This window comes from Oncorhynchus mykiss, chromosome 17 (genome assembly GCF_013265735.2).
Source record: "Oncorhynchus mykiss isolate Arlee chromosome 17, USDA_OmykA_1.1, whole genome shotgun sequence".
NCBI classification, from domain to species: domain Eukaryota; kingdom Metazoa; phylum Chordata; class Actinopteri; order Salmoniformes; family Salmonidae; genus Oncorhynchus; species Oncorhynchus mykiss.
In genome coordinates, this window is record NC_048581.1 from 44,177,076 (window position 1) to 44,193,895 (window position 16,820).

At 42.6% G+C, this 16,820-nt stretch overlaps 1 protein-coding gene across 3 annotated transcripts in view; it reads right to left on the bottom strand.

Annotated features, from left to right (window-relative positions):
- Positions 1–909: 909 nt before the first annotated feature.
- The window catches only part of lhfpl4a (LHFPL tetraspan subfamily member 4a), a 74,259-nt gene continuing 58,348 nt past the window's right edge, over positions 910–16,820 (bottom strand). The window contains exons 3-5 of one of the 3 annotated variants that reach the window (XM_021568540.2): positions 13,153–13,169; positions 8,496–8,531; positions 910–6,415 (exon numbers count right to left, since the gene is read on the bottom strand). In XM_021568540.2, the coding sequence (XP_021424215.1) occupies positions 6,362–6,415; positions 8,496–8,531; positions 13,153–13,169 (107 nt within the window). In that variant the 3' untranslated portion in view covers positions 910–6,361. The remainder of the gene's footprint in view (positions 6,416–8,495; positions 8,532–13,152; positions 13,170–16,820) is intronic. The other 2 variants (XM_021568541.2, XM_021568543.2) reach the window with 2 other exon arrangements.

Genomic DNA, 16,820 nt, shown 5'->3' on the forward strand with positions numbered 1-16,820 from the left:
TAGTCTCCCAGTCCCTGTCGCTGAACAACATCCCCACAGCATGCTGCTGCCACCAACATGCTTCACCCGTAAGGATGGTGCCATGTTTCCTCCAGATGTGACACTTGGCATTCAGGCCAGAGTTCAATCTTGGTTTCATCAGAATCTTGTTTCTCATGGTCTGGGAGTCTTTAGGTGCCTTTTGGCAAACTCCATGCGAGCTGTCATGTGCCTTTTACTGAGGAGTTGCTTCTGTCTGGCCACTCTACCATAAAGGCCTGATTGGTGGAGTGCTGCAGAGATGGGAGAACTTTCCAGTAGGACAACCATCTCCACAGAGGAATTCTGGAGCTCTGTCATTGAACATCGGGTTCTTGGTCACCTCCCTGACCAAGGCCCTTCTCCCCCGATTGCTTAGTTTGGCCGGGCAGCCAGCTCTAGGAAGAGTCTTGGTGGTTCCAAACTTCTTCCATTTAAGAATGATGGAGGCCACTCTGTTCTTGGGGACCTTCAATGATGCAGAAAAACATTTTGGTACTCTTCCCCAGATCTGTGCCTCAACACAATCCTATCTCGGAGCTCTACGGACAATTCCTTCGACCCCGTGACTTGGTTTATACTCTGACATGCACTGTCAACTGTGGGACCTTATATAGACAGGTGTATGCTTTTCCAAATCATGTCCAATCAGTTGAATTTACCACAGATGGACTTCAATCAAGTTGTAGAATAATCTCAAGGATGATCAATGGAAACAGGATGCACCTGAGCTCAATTTCAAGCCTCATAGCAAAGGGTCTGAATACTTATGTAAATAATGTAGCAGTTTTTTTTATTTTAATAAATTTGCAAACTTTTTGAAAAACCTGTTTTCGCTTTGTCATTATGGGTTATTGTGTGTCGATTTGATGAGGATTTGTAATTTAAAAAAAATCCATTTTAGAATAAGGCTGTAACGTAACAAAATGTGGAGAAAGTGAAGGGGTCTGAATACTTTCCAAATGCACTGTACATGTTTGTGTCAGTTATCATACCAGATCTCATATCGTCAAGTTAAAGAATTGATATGGCAGTTTGCTGACAGGTTTCATTGTAGCCAATAGAAATTTGTAAAAAAAAAATTAAAAAAAAAAGATTCATAATAAAGAGGTTCAGAGATATTTGATGTAAGTCACAGTAAAACAAGAGGGATAATACAAAAATGAAATAGTCTCCCATTAGAACCATCCCAATAAATTTCAATATACTTGGCTGTATGCAAGATGGAGAAGACAGAAGTTCCTCTGTTACATACACATTTCATTTGAGGCTGGGATGAGAGTAGAAATCTGCTTTGAAAAGGCTATACAAAGGGTGCGTCTGAAATGCCATCCTATTCCCTATATACTGTATTGCACTACTTTTGTTACCCTATTCCCTATGTACTCTACTCATTTTGACCAGAGTCCTAGTCAAAAGAAGGGATTCTGTTTAAAAGTAGTGGACTACATAGGGAATAGGGTGACAGAAGTAGTGCAATATATGGACTAAAGTGACCCTTTGGAAGCTCTGTCCTGAGGAAACCATCAGGATGTTGTCATTGCTGCTGTCAGGCCAATGGGGTGCAAGAGTGGTTTACAAGAGACTAGCCCAGTGAAGCTCCTAATGAAAGACGAGCCACATGGCACTGTTCAAAACAAAAGCGCCTAGTGAGGGAACAAAATACTGGACGCTCTGCAAAATATAAAACTCTCCAAATATTTGTAAGGGTCCAAGTATTCAACCATGAGGTACCCCCCCAACATATTGTTTATAAACATAACCAGAAAAGAGAACATACATTTAGAAAACAAGTGAAAGGAAAGTGATACTAAGCACACCAAATGATATATATTTTTGTTCTATCTTTTCATATCCCCATTCATATCCCTCTGTGGTCAGTTGTTACACCAGTATTTAGTCTCCAAGTCCCTCAGGTGGATAAAAGGCCTGAGGACGACACACTTTCGTTCAAAAGAGTCCCGCTAAACGGAAACGATCGGTCTGGCAATGGCCCGGGAGAAAAAAAAAACACTGATGATATTCATTCAAATACTACCAAGGAAACATATTTTTGCATTTAAGTCCTCATTTTAGAACGGCTGATCCACGGGAGCCAGAGGAAGGGGTGTTGGGTTAAGGAGAGGAGAGGGGCAAAGAAAGAGTACCTGTCTCTGCTTGATGTCTACAGTAGGACGTCGACTGTGTTTGATTGTCAGGCTTTGCTGCCATTTTGCTGGGTTCCTCCTCCTCTCCCTTTGTTGTTCTTCGTAAGCTCATTCTCCTTTGTTATTTGCTACATCTCAAAAGAGGCGCACTTCCATTTCCTAATCTATATTGGAGGTTCAAAGTTCAAGTATGGGGGATTTAAGGTATAGGGACATTGCTGGGTTGGAAAAGCACCACAGAGGAGTCTGTCCACCACCTAAAGAGACCGCTTTGATAACCTTTGCTCCACATCCAACATCCCATTAGTCTAGCCAGGCAAGACATTACGATGGTGTTGCAGCACAAGAGGTCAACCTCACTGACCTCAAGATGACACCAGTTCTATTGACCCAAGACATGTCGGGACACTTAGTCTACTCACCGTTGGAGAACAACCCTGGGATGTCCTGTATTTATTTAATCTGAGATCCAAAAATGGGATCTGTGATCCAAAAATGGTGAGCTCACATTGGTTAGATATGGAATCAAATCAACCACCGTGTGCGATGTTGGTGCAGATTTAAGATTCGAGGGCAGGGACGACCTACAATTCTCTGTATGTAATTTGACCTGCAGCTAAGCCTTACAGTAAGAAGATCTGTGAAAAGTGTAGGAGAAAATCTCTGGGCATCTAAGGTGTCAGGGTCTAACATCTAGTGTTGAAAGATTAACTAAAATCTAATTGACCAACGTCGGTTCAATTATTAGAATTCTATTTAGTTGCTAGAGATAAATCAGATCAAGCGCAAACTGCGTGGTATAGTAGGGAGATGTAGTTTCCAACAGGCCAATATTCAACAGTGCAGAAAACGTGGTAATGAACTACAATTACCATAATCCATTGTATGCCTACTTATCTGGTCTGTGTGGTTTGATCGAGAGGAAGAAACTACCAAAATAGTGATTTTGTCAGAGAGCATAGGCAGCAGCTCTATAGAGATGAGATGACTTGGAATTAAATAAAGTCGTCAAATAGGCCTAAAACAACTAATATACACAGCAACTGAAATATTTTATTAAAGTAATGTGAATAAATTATGGTTCATAAGTGATACACAATAATGGGCAGCCACTACCGTCATTGGACTTGTATTAATTGTTTTATTCTCTGCTGTTACAGCATTTAATGTAAAAAAAAATCTAAATCATGAACAATGATTATTTTTCAATTCCTTGACAGAATAATTATTCTTCACAATGACTGTGTGCATTTTCGGCAGTTCTTACTTTCGCAACTAGATAGCGATTGGCTGATTTCTAGGGGTCTTTTGTTTGCCAGTTAGCTAGCAGTTCTCAGCTATTAGCAGCCAAAGGCTTGCAGTTTCTCTTACTGGCGGTAACAACTGATTGCCATCCTTTTTTAGAGTCATTACAGAATTATTTAATGTAATAAATCAAACATTAAGCCTTGTTAACAATTCATAGCAATTCATGGTAACATTGTAAACAATTAATTTAGACCCGGGGTATATTTGAAACAGGTGTTTATTCGCTGAAATGTGTGCCTCTGCCCAGTTATTAAAAGGGACAGGCGGCTATTTGAGACGGTTTCATTTAAGTTTTATGGTACTCTGGCCTGCTTTCACAATGATATTAAGATGACCGTATGAAAAACAGAGGCTATTTTGCTTGTACCATTAGGTTGCGATAGACTCATTTTTCTTTCATACAGCAACAAATGTTCAGCTAATGTTATGCAACCACTGCTAGACATGTCTTAACCTTGTTTAACTTTCACTAGGGTTTTCCTCATTCTTTGGTTTGGGACTGTGAAGTTTACAATTTTCCCAATCGAAGGTATGAATGATAATTCAGGAATATAAAAAGACCAAGGACTTAACACCAACACATTTTAGGGGAGATCCATCGCCTGGTCAGAAAAATGGCTAGCTGACGTCTGACATTTTTAAACACTATGGCAGGCGGGAGATCGAATTCGCGTTTTGTAACATTGTTGCCGAGGTCGGAGTGGCAAACAGCAAGGTTCATACAAATCTGTTGCAAACTAAATGCTAGCTAAAAGCAAGAATAAATCATGTGTTTTAATCAAAACATATACTCTTAGATTAAAAAAAAGGGGTTCTATGTAGAACCTTATGATCTATTCAAATGTTAACTGCCATTCTGATTCAAAAACCAACTGCCATTCCAGCATGACGGTGGTTAAACTTGCAAATAGCCTACCAATAAGCATGTTATTTTTCCATTTTCCAATAAGTAAACTTTATTATTTCATTCAAATATGACACCAGTCATATGATAAACTAGCTATTCTAGATAGATAGATAAAGTTGTATTAGAATTTGAGCACCATTTGTTATCTAGCTAGCTAGACAAGAAATTAGCCTAGTTTAATTAGACACTTTACAAGCTAGTTAGCTCAGTTATTAGTAACTCTTACAAAAAAACATTACTTTTTATTATTGAATATGACAAATAGAGCTACAGACCCAGCCTGACATTGGCTATTAGATAATTGTTACTTTTATTTCAGTATTTCACAGTAGTCAGATGAGGGGACTATGTTTCATGAAGCCATTAGAAGACTGTTGCTGACCTCTAAAGAATGCAAGTGATGGGCAGTGGGCTGACAGAGGAGGTATGCATCTAAATTATTCCTCATTATTTATAAGTCTTGGTGATTCAATAGCCTAATCGCCTAATAGTTAATCATTACATGACTTTTAACACACTATCTGTTTTACTCAGTCTGGCAGTAACCCAACTATCAGAGGATCTCTTTCGGCTGCTGCTGACAACTCTATGTACGTTGTTCTTCTACAATTTTGTCTTCATTTTGGCAGATCAACTCATGCTTATTTCTGAAGATTAAACTCGGGTTTTTGGTCCTTTTTTTCAGGAACCAGCCTAGAAAACAACCCTTACTGTACTGTTCCATACAGAAGTCAGCTAGAGTTGGTACCAATATTGACGTGGCCCATCATTCAAACAGATGCCTCCTTGGCCACCAGTGCATATTTCCAAACTATGTTTGTATATAATGACAGTAAAATCTCAAAACTATGCTGGTATTCTTTTCTCCATCATTTATTGTTTATTAAATTATATTGTTAGCTAAAAATATGACAATTTATTAGCATTAACCATAATTCATAAATGGCACCATACCACCATTATGGAACCAATTTTGTTTCAGTGAAAAATAACCCTTGGAGTTCTGATCAAAGAACCCTATAAAAGGGTTCCATATTTGAAACAAGTGATAGAACCAAAAAGGGTTCTATCAGAACCCTTTTTTTCCTAAGAGTGTGAGTTTAGATGCAGGACTGTGACTGAAATTCTGTAGATTGAAAGAGTTGACAGCAGTGAAGTCTTTTCTTTACAATGCCTGTCAATTAATTCGGTCCATTACCACTGTCGTTGCTCCTGTTGGCTTTTCTGGTTCAAGGATGTTGGTAGATCAAATTACACGGGGAGAAGAGAAGAAATGGTGCAGATAATCCACACTTCCTTTTTCCAAGACGATGATCAGAAAGGGGTTGCTATTCCGAAGGGTTTCAAGGGATGATAATTATGGGGTAATAAATGCTATTTCTACCCTGTTTCCATAGAAACACCTTATTTACACGTCTTTTTCTTTTGTATTTCCTGGGACCAGACCTCATGTACAAAAAGGGGGAAGTTGAAAATCTGTCAGAAAAAAAGATGGTCTTCAAAATTACTGTCGCTGTACAAAATTCTTGTTTGTGTTTTTTTCTTCCTTTTTTGTCTTCTTTTATTAGATATCTCAGAAGTAGCACCCACTTGTACAAATGCACTTCTTAAAAGGTTATTTTTAAAGCTGGAAATGACTCATTTTCCATTCTGAATAAAAATATGTAGATTTTCATAGAATATGCCTGCTGCAAGCATCATCATTAACTTCATTACCTTTATTATAGTAATATTATGTGATAATTAATTAATACTGTATATCAATTTTTTTCCCCGGAGTTGTATAAAGCTGATCATATTCCTTTTTATCATTTCTATTTCAAATTGTTTCTCTTTTTGAATATCTTCCATTTCAGTTCTATTTTACAGACAGCTCCACTCTGAGATCAGTTGTTAGACCTGAAGAGCTATGGTCTTTGGGGGCGAATGAGCAGAGGAGATGAAGAGGAGGGTCTGAAACTGTTGGGGGGAGGGGGGGTGCTCAGTGGAACCGTTGGACTCCGTATCGTGGATCCTTGGTCTCCCGGATTTCAATCTGTGAAAAAAAAGAAAATATAAAAAGGTAAGAGGACTCCAGAAGGTAAGGCAACACATGGGGGGGAAAGAGAGAATGGGAGAATAACAAGGAAGTAGCATGGACGGATCTGGTCTGGAATAAGGGGAATGACACAAAGGTTCACACAATGGGTTCAGGATCATTCATGCCCGATTTTATTCTTGAGTCAGGAATTCACTACCCACTGCCGCCCCACCGGCCACCCCCCTGCTTGTGTTGTGTGCTCAGTTATTAGTATTACTGTCCATCCCAGCGCCATGCTGAAACAACCAATAACAAAAGGTGCTGGGGCGGACAGTAACACTAAATAACCGAGCACACAACCAAAGCAGGGCGGTGGCCACGAGTAGCGGATTCTTGCTTTAACAGAAAACAAATTACTTGATTCCTCTAGTGGCTATTATCATAATTTTGTATAATCCTGTGAAATTATTTTCATTTTATCCAGCGGATATGGTATGTCATTGTGGATGAGAAAGGAGCAACACAAGGGGCATGAAACACGAGTCACTGTCAGTAACCGAGGTGTGGAATATGAAAAAAACAAAAAAAGCATACAAACGCAGTACTGTTTAAAGGTCACAGATGACATTTTCTCTGACATTTCAGACCAAATCCCTAAAAACAACATTTCATTATGTTTTTGTATGGGACCATCTTGTATATAACTTTTCATTATGTTTGATATATATATTGAATGGGACTCAGCGCTGCGACAGTGATAACCACAGTAACTGCGCTACAGCACATAACAAAACTTGGATGTGCCTCAGAACGTACAGCTGCTCTCCTTGTTTACATGTTATCATTGTCTTTTTGCCTGGTTTTAAAAATAGTGTTTGCATAAACACAATGTGCATGTGCTTGACTTGTTTTGTCCTTGACGCTTTGCAAAATACACAGAAATCCAGCTGACGTTTTCAAGCACAATGGCCATTAACGTTCCGTACAAAACGGCTATGTTGCCTAACGAGGACTTTCAAAGTAACGAGTCAAACCACATAGTGTGTCACATCCTGCTCTATTCCCACATCATTAGTCCGCTTGGACCTGAGACTACATTAACTTCCTGTTTGCGACTCAGCGTGCCTTGCGAGGATAATAATAGCTGTAGCACTTTGCCAGGATGACTCATCCTCCACGCAAGCCAATTTAATGAAAATCAGATTACGCCAAAAATGAATCAATCAGGGGCGGGGGCTGTGGATGAATAGGTGGATGGAGTAGAAAAGGGATTACAGTGTTATTAATCTGTTTAAGAGCCCAGCTCTACCTCCGCCACCCAAGCAGGTGTCACATTTGGCTGGGGGCCAGGACGGCCTCGGCGCAGACTGAATTAAGTCATCGCATTCCTCCCCCACTTTGGAAACATACCAGGGAGTGCTAAGGCTCCACCTGGAACACTACATTACACCTCACCCCCAACTCCAGCTGCCCCTCTCTCTACACATAGGTTGGTCTGCTTGCCCGGAGCATCAGTTCTTCCCCCCAATTTATGGGGAGATCTCTAAGTGCCTTCCAAAGACAGGCTTTGTGAGCTCATTAATTACAATAGTTTGGGACATGTCGGCCATTTTGTTTTGAGTTGGTGTCTGACCTGTGCTCTATGAAAAACTATATTGATGAATTATTGTATGATCAAAAATGCTGATTCACTGAGAAAAGTATCAACTTGTCTGTAGCAGGTTAGAGAAAATATCTAGAGAACAATGTCAAGATGTCTGATGTGGTCATGAAAAAAATGGCATCACCTTTCTCTATCAAGAAGAGAATATGAACATAGTGATATCTAGATGTCTATTTTGCTGACTTATTTTTGACAAGCTAATTGATGCCTTTAATATGGGAGCATCACGCACAGGAAATATGAGGAGAGGTTGAGGGAAGGAGTGCACAAATCACCAGTACTACTTATTACAAACAGAAGCAGTCACATCAAGACATCCAAAACAGCTACAAACAGGTTCCATGTGAATGCTAGGGTAAGTCACATGCACATTGGTTGATTGACAAGGTCATATTCCCCTGTGATTGAGTGGGAGAAGCTGATTGGTCTTACTCCGTCCATCCTGAGGGTGGAGCCAAGGTGGAGATGCTGGAGGGGAGGAACGTAGCGTTATCCCTGTGCATCGTCATGACAACAATAGGTACTGCTATTGTCTACCACACCCAATTACTCATCATTAGCATTTATAGCACTAAATAAACAAAGAAAATGTACATAGTTTTTGTAAATTATTATAGCAAAGAGGTTCAGAATCTGATAAAAACGCAGAAACATAGCCAACCAGTGCCTAGGTTACCTCTGTAGACTCTAAATTATAATTTCGATTTTTTTTACTGCAGCCAGAGTGAAAATTAACCTAGAGGTGTGCTGTCCGGCATCCATATTGGGAAGTCATCAGTTCTCAGACAAAGCTGATGACTTCTTAATACGGATACCGTACTTGTGACCAAAATTCTGGATATTGCATTAAAAATGACCTCCGGAGTGTCTTTGTAGAGCAGTGTCATCAGCTTACTACTGTATATTAAATACCAGCCCTCAGGCTCTATCCATATTGTATGCTGACTCATTACTTTCGCCACCTGACGAGCACAGTTGTCTCCTATGTGCAAATAAAAAGGCCTCAGGGTTCAATTTGGACCATTTCTATTGATTGAAGCTATGAATCAGCATTTTCAAGGTAGACACTCAATCTACTGTGGACAAGGAGTTCATTTCTGCACTCCTCTAATAGACGTCTCTACTTTGAGGTTATTATCTCTCCTTCCCTCCTCCTTAACCAAGAATGAGCCTTTTTCCAGAACAAGTGAACAGAAACTAAAAATGCTGAAAACGGTTCTTAAAATATCCCTGACATTAAATATTCACATATTCAAGGTACGATTCCTTTTCATTGCGAGACATTTAAGACATAAGCAGAATTTTTTCCCCCCAGCACATTAAAAGTTATTGCGCCGGCTTCTTTTCTGTGGAATAGAAAGAGGTGGACATGTTTCTCCCCTTAAGCGTCACTACTAGTACTTTTAACAATTCATTTTTCATGGACCACAGTGCTGGTGCTCACAGCTCACATCATATTTCTGTTTGTGAGAAGAAAAAAAAATAGATATTTTTTTTTAAAGACCGCTCCACTCGTAATTAGGCTAGCATTTTCCTCTGCTCCCTTTCTCTCCCCCTCTTTCTCTTTTTCTTCCCAGATCTGAATCAGAGTGGCTACACACTAGCCCCAGGTCCTGTAGCTTCTCCTGCAGACAGAGGCTCAGTGATATGAGTTACTCGACTTGACGGCTCCTCTCCACTCGCGGTATGCCTCGCTCCTGTGGGAGTGCATTCTGCCCCAGGATATTCTAATACAACATGCTACCACCTTTGTTTCCACTAACCTCTCCCCCCCCCCCCCCCCCCCCCCCCCCCCCCCCCCCTCTCTCCACTCCCTTGTCCCCCCCAGCGGGGATGAGAGAGGATTGAAATCACTGTGGAATATCACTTAGCGAGGCATGCACATGTGACCATCTCACAGGAACGAGTGGAATGCTGAGGGGTAAGACAACCGACATAACACCAGGTTGCGTTAGTAGAGGCAGTAACACAAACACCCAGGCTGAAGCAGGGGGGGGTGGTTCTACTCAACTCGCAAACCCACCTGGACAGCAGAGGTCACTGTAAACACCAGAGGCTGATGGGAGAAACAGTGTAATGGCCGGAATGGAACGATATCATACACATCAAGCAAATGGAAACCACGTTTGACTCCCTTCCATTCATTACGAGTCCTCCTATAGCTCCTCCCACTGGAACAAACTAGTGGTGCGCGGATCAGCTTTTTGTTCACTTGCACCCACCTGCAATTGCTAATAACCCATCCGCAACCACTTTATATGTGAAGGGAAATCTGAGACAATGCGCTGTAGGATACAGTCAGACGGCAGAACAATTTTTTGTTGTTGCCTGATTTAGATATGTTTCTGCTTAGAATTTCCAACACTTTGGTCAGCTATTTTCAGGTCAACTTGTCTATAACTAGATACATACAGCTTCTCTTCTGACATTATACAGTTGAAGTCAGAAGTGTACATACACCTTAGCCAAATACATTTAAATTCAGTTTTTCACAATTCCTGACACTTAATCCTAGTAAAAAGTCCCTGTCTTAGGTCAGTTTGGCTCACCACTTTATTTTAAGCATGTCAATGACAGAATAACAGCAGAGAGAATGATTTATTACAGCTTATTTATTTATTTAATCACATTCCCAGTGGGTCAGAAGTTTACATACACTCAATTAGTATTTGGTAACATTGCCTTTAAGTTGCTTAACTTAGGTCAAACGTTTCGAGTAGCCTTCCACAAGCTTCCCACAATAAGTTGGCTGAATCTTGGCCCATTTCCCCATGACAGAGCTGGTGTAACGAACTCAGGTTTGTAGGCCTCCTTGCTCGCACATGCTTTTTTCATTTTTTCACATTTTCTATAGGATTGAGGTAAGGGCTTTGTGATGGCCACTCCAATACCTTGACTTTGTTGTCCTTAAGCCATTTTGCCACAACTAAGGAAGTATGCTTAGGGTCATTGTCCATTGGAAGACCCATTTGCGACCAAGCTTTAACTTTAACTGATGTCTTGAGATGTTGCTTCAACACATCTATTTTGTGAAGTGCACCAGTCTACCCTGCAGCAAGGCACCCCCACAACATGATGCTGCCACCCCCGTGCTTCACGGTTGGGATGGTATTCTTCGGCTTGCAAGCCTCCTCCTTTTTCCTCCAAACATAAAGATGGTCATTATGGCCAAACATCAGACTAGAGGACATTTCTCCAAAAAGTACGATCTTTTTCCCATGTGCAGTTGCAAACCTTAGTCTGGCTTTTTTATGGCGGTTTTGGAGCAGTGGCTTCTTCCTTGCTGAGTGGCCTTTCAGGTTATGTCGATATAGGACTCGTTTTACTGTGGATATACATACTTTTGTACCCGTTTCCTCCAGCATCTTCACAAGGTCCTTTGCAGTTGTTCTGGGATTGATTTGCACTTTTCACACCAAAGTACATTAATCTCTTCCTGAGCGGTATGACGGCTGCGTGGTCCCATGGTGTTTATACTTGCATACTATTGTTTGTACATATGAATGTGGTACCTTCAGGCGTTTGGAAATTGCTCCCAAGGATGAACAATTTTTTTTCTGAGGTCTTGGCTGATTTCTTTTGATTTTCCCATGATGTCAAGCAAAGAGGCACCGAGTTTGAAGGTGGCATAGAAATGCATCCATAGGTACACCTCCAATTGACTCAAATGATGTCAATTAGCCTATCAGAAGCTTCTAAAGCCATGACATAATTTTCTGGAATTTTCCAAGCTGTTTAAAGGCACATTCAACTTAGTGTATGTAAACTTCTGACCCACTGGAATTGTGATACAGTGAATTTTAAGTGAAATAATCTGCCTGTAAACAATTGTTGGAAAAATTACTTGTGTCATGCACAAAGTAGATGTTCTAACCGACTTGCCAAAACTATAGTTTGTTAACAAGAAAAGTGTGGAGTGGTTGAAAAACAAGTTTTAATGACTCCAACCTAAGTGTATGTAAACTTCCAACTTCAACTGTATGTTGCCCTAGAAGACTATAAACCCTCACCAGAAAATGTCATAAATCTGACTGAATATTTCAATCTAGTTGACGTCAGTAAAGTTCTGTGATCTCTGCGTCTTTCACCAAGCAAAGACGTTTTGGGCCGGGGAGAAAAAAATATAAAAGTGCAAAATATTCAAATTACATCAGTTTGACCGGTTCTAAGGAAATGAAATGCACTGGAAACAACCTAACATGTTTCTGATAAGATTTCAGTTCGGCTTGGATGCATATCTTGTGGTTTAAATTCTATTGGATTTTATGATGCTGATTAAGATAACGGTATCTACACTACCGTTCAAAAGTTTGGGGTCACTTAGAAATGTCCTTGTTTTTGAAAGAAAAGCAAATTTTTTGTCCATTAAAATAACATCAAATTGATCAGAAATACAGTGTAGACATTGTTAATGTTGTAAATGACTATTGTAGCTGGAAATGGCAGATTTTTTAAATGTAATATCGAAAATAGGCGTAGAGAGGCCCATTATCAGCAACCATCACTCCTGTGTTCCAATGGCACGTTGTGTTGGCTAATCCAAGTTGATCATAAAAGGCTAACTGATCATTAGAAAACCCTTTTCCAATTATGTAAGCACAGCTGAAAACTTTTGTTCTGATTAAAGAAGCAATACAACTGGTCTCCTGTAGACTAGTTGAGTATCTGGAGTATCAGCATTTGTTGGTTCGATTACAGGCTCGAATATTGCCCGAAACAAAGAACTTTCTTCTGAAACTCGTCAGTCTATTCTTGTCAGTCTATTAGTTTTCCGCACTAATGCTAGTTAGCCAACAATAATGAAAGAAAAACCTTAATGTAGCCTTATGATATAAATGCATGCATATTTTTTCACATTGTTTTCTATTTATCAAACCCACCCACCAGCCCGCCACCCACACAATATAACCCTAAACCTGGCCTTCCTGCAGATATAACCCAGAGAACTGTGGGTTATGAGTCAACCTGCTCCTCACTAGTACACATCACACACACGCCGGTGCACAAGCACAAGCACACAACACAGATACCTTACAACAACAACACACAACAAGGCACACAAAAAAGCCATAATAACAATTGAACTTACCCTGGACACTGCAAAATCTGTGAAGACAGAAGGAGAATTGTTTTGAGTCAACCTCCTTTTGTAGGACTGATGTGCAGTCAACCATTTCACCCTGTTCACATGTACAGTGCCTTCGGAAAGTATCCAATCAATTTATAATTATGTTACAGCCTTATTCTAAAATGGATTTAAAAAGAATAATCCTCTACAATCTACACACAATAATGACAAAGCAAAAACATGTTTGTAGAAATACCTTTTTTAGATTAGTATTCAGACCATTTGCTATGAGACTTGAAATTGAGCTCAGATGCATCCTGGTTTCCATTGATCATCCTTGAGATGTTTCTGCAACATAATTGGAGTCCACCTGTGGTAAATTCAACTGATTGGACATTTGGAAAGGCACCTGCCTATATAAGGTCCCACAGTTGACAGTGCATGTCAGAGCAAAAACCAAGCCATGAGGTTGAAGAAATTGTCTGTAGAGCTCCGAGACAGGATTGTGTTGAGGCACAGAACTGGGGAAGGTCCCCAAAAACACAGTGGCTTCAATCATTCTTAAATAGAAGTTTGGAACCACCAAGACTCTTCCTAGAGCTGGCCGCCCGGCCAAACTGAGAGATCGGGGGAAAAGGGCCTTGATCTGGGAGGTGACCAAGAACCAGGTTGGTCCCTCTGACAGAGCTCTAGAGTTCATCTGTGGGGATGGGAGAACCTTCCAGAAGGACAACCATCTCTGCAGCTCTCCACCAATCAGGTCTTTATGGTAGACTGGCCAGACAGAAGCCTCTCAGTAAAAGGCACATGACAGCCCACTTGGAGTTTGCCAAAAGGCACTTAAAGACTCTCAGACAATGAGAAACAAGATTCTCTGGTCTGACGAAACCAAAATGGAACTCTTTGGGTTGAATACCAATGGTCATGTCTGGAGGAAACCTGGCACCATCCTTACAGAGAAGCATGGTGGTGGCAGAATCATGTTGCTACACGCTTCAGCACTCACTGGTCCCGTTCTGTGAGCTTGTGTGGCCTACCACTTCGTGGCTGAACCGTTGTTACTCCTAGACGTTTCCACTTCACAACAGCACTTACAGTTGACCGGGACAGCTCTAGCAAGGCAGGAATTTGACAAACTGACTTGTTGGAAAGGTGGCATCCTATGACAGTGCCACATTGAAAGTCACTGGGCTCTTCAGTAAAGCCATTCTACTGCTAATGTTTGTCTATGGAGATTGTATGGCTGTGTGCTCAATTTTATACATCTGTCAGCAATGGGTGTGGCTGAAAAAGTATGTGGACATCACTTAAAATTAGTGCATTCGGCCATTTCAGCCAAACACTGACAGGTGTACAAAATCAAGAAAAAAACTATGGAACTACCCAGACTCATAGAGCTCTGGCCAAACTGAGCAACGGGGCAAGAAGGACCTATAGAGGTCCTTGGCTGAGATGGGAGAACCTGCCAGAAGGACAGCAGTCTCTACAGCACTTCACCAATCTGGGTTTTATGGGAGAATGGCCAGACGGAAGCCACTCCTAAGAAAAAGGCACATGACAGCACACCTGAAGTTTGCAAAAAGGCACTTGATAGACTGAGATCATAAGGCAAAAGATTCTGTGGTCTGAAGGAGACAAAATGTAACTATTTGGCCTGAATGCAAAGCACCCTGTCTGGAGAAAACCAGGCACATCTCATCATTTCCACCTGACTGATCCACGGACGAAGCAATCGCACTGCACACTGCCCTCACCCACCTGGACAAAAGGAATGCATATGTGAGGATTCCGTTCATTGACTACAGCACGGTCTTCAATAACATATTGCCCACTAAGCTCACCACAAAGTTCCCGGCCCTAGGACTGAACTCCTCCCTATGCAACTGGGTCCTGGACTTCCTGACAGGCCATCCACATGTGGTGAAGGTAGCCAACATTACCTCCTCCACACTGATCCACAACCAGTGGAGGCTGCGGAGGGGAGAACTTCTCATAATAATGGCCATAAAGGAGCTCATAGAATGGCATCAAACACCTGGAAACCATGTGTTTTTCATACCATTCCACTGATTCCCCTCCAGTCATAACCACGAGCCCATTCTCACCAATTAAGGTGCCAGCAACCTCCTTTGTCCTCAACTGTCGGGCTAAATCACAGCCTGGTATGGCAACTCCGCCGCCTGTCACGACTCCGACCGAAGGTGGCTCCCCTTCCCGTTCGGGTGGCGCTCGGCGGTCGTCGTCGCCGGCCTACTAGCTGCCACTGATTATTTCCTCCCCCTCCCTTATGTGTTCATTGAGTGCACCTGTTTTGAATTATGTATAATTAGTGAGGCTTTATTTAGTCAGCCGGCCCGCCTGGTTCCTTGTGCGGGATTAATTATTGTGACCTTCTGTGTTGTGTAAACTTGTGTGCACGTCTGTGAGTTACGTGCTTTCCCATTTCGTGGGTCTTTTCTGGACAGTTTAAGTCCCCCTGTTTGGGGCGTTTGTTTTGTATTACGCCCTGTGTTTTCGTGGGGTTGGCTTATGTTCACCGTTGTGGTGCATTAAAATAGCACTCCCCTGAACTCTCTGCTTCCTGCGCCTGACTTCTCACCCACTACACTCAGAACGTTACAGAATCCCGCACCCTGAGGAATGGAGTCAGCAGGAGCAACAGCCAATCCCCTCCCATCGATGGAGGAAAGGGTTCTACATAATACCACCATTCTCCATCGGATCGGAACGGCTATGGATCAAGTGATGGAGAGAATGGACCGATGGGAGAGAAGTGGTCTCCTCTCTCCACCTTCGGCTCCCCCCCCTCAGGACTCCCCATCTCCCGACTCCAGCACCCTCCGTCTTACGCTCCCGAGGGTCTATGATGGAGCGGCGGCGGGGTGCCAGGGGTTCTTACTCCAGCTGGAACTGTACCTAGCCACCGTCAGACCCACTCCCTCGGGAGCAGAGAGGGTGAGTGTCCTCATCTCCTGTCTCACGGGTCGTGCTCTGGAGTGGGCGAACGCAGTCTGGAATGGCCCAGACTCAGCGAAGGAGCACTACCCAGAGTTTTCCCGCCGCTTCCGCGCCGTGTTTGACCACCCTCCAGATGGCCGAGCAGCGGGAGAGCGACTATTCCATCTCCGGCAGGAGAAGAGGAGCGCCCAGGATTACGCGTTGGAGTTCCGGACCTTGGCAGCAGGATCTGGGTGGAACGACAGGGCTCTTATCGACCACTACCGGTGTAGTCTCCGGGAGGACGTCCGCAGGGAGCTAGCGTGTCGGGACACCGCTCTTTCCCTGGATGAGCTAATTGACATGTCCATCCGACTGGACAATCTGCTGGCCACCTCGGGGGTGGAGATGGAGGGTGACCGCAGTAAGGCCGTGCGTAATTGGCCGACTCCGACCACGGTAAAAGAGGTGCAGCGGTTTTTGGGTTTTGCCAACTACTACCGGAGGTTTATCCGGGGTTTTGGCCAGGTAGCGGCTCCAATTACCTCACTGCTGAAGGGGGGTCCGGTGCGGTTGCGGTGGTCAGCAGAGGCGGACGGAGCTTTCAACAAGTTGAAGGCGCTGTTCACGGATGCACCCGTGTTGGCCCATCCGGACCCCTCTCTAGCATTCATAGTGGAGGTGGATGCGTCCGAGGCTGGGGTGGGTGCCGTGCTATCACAGCGCTCGGGTATGCCACCAAAACTCCGCCC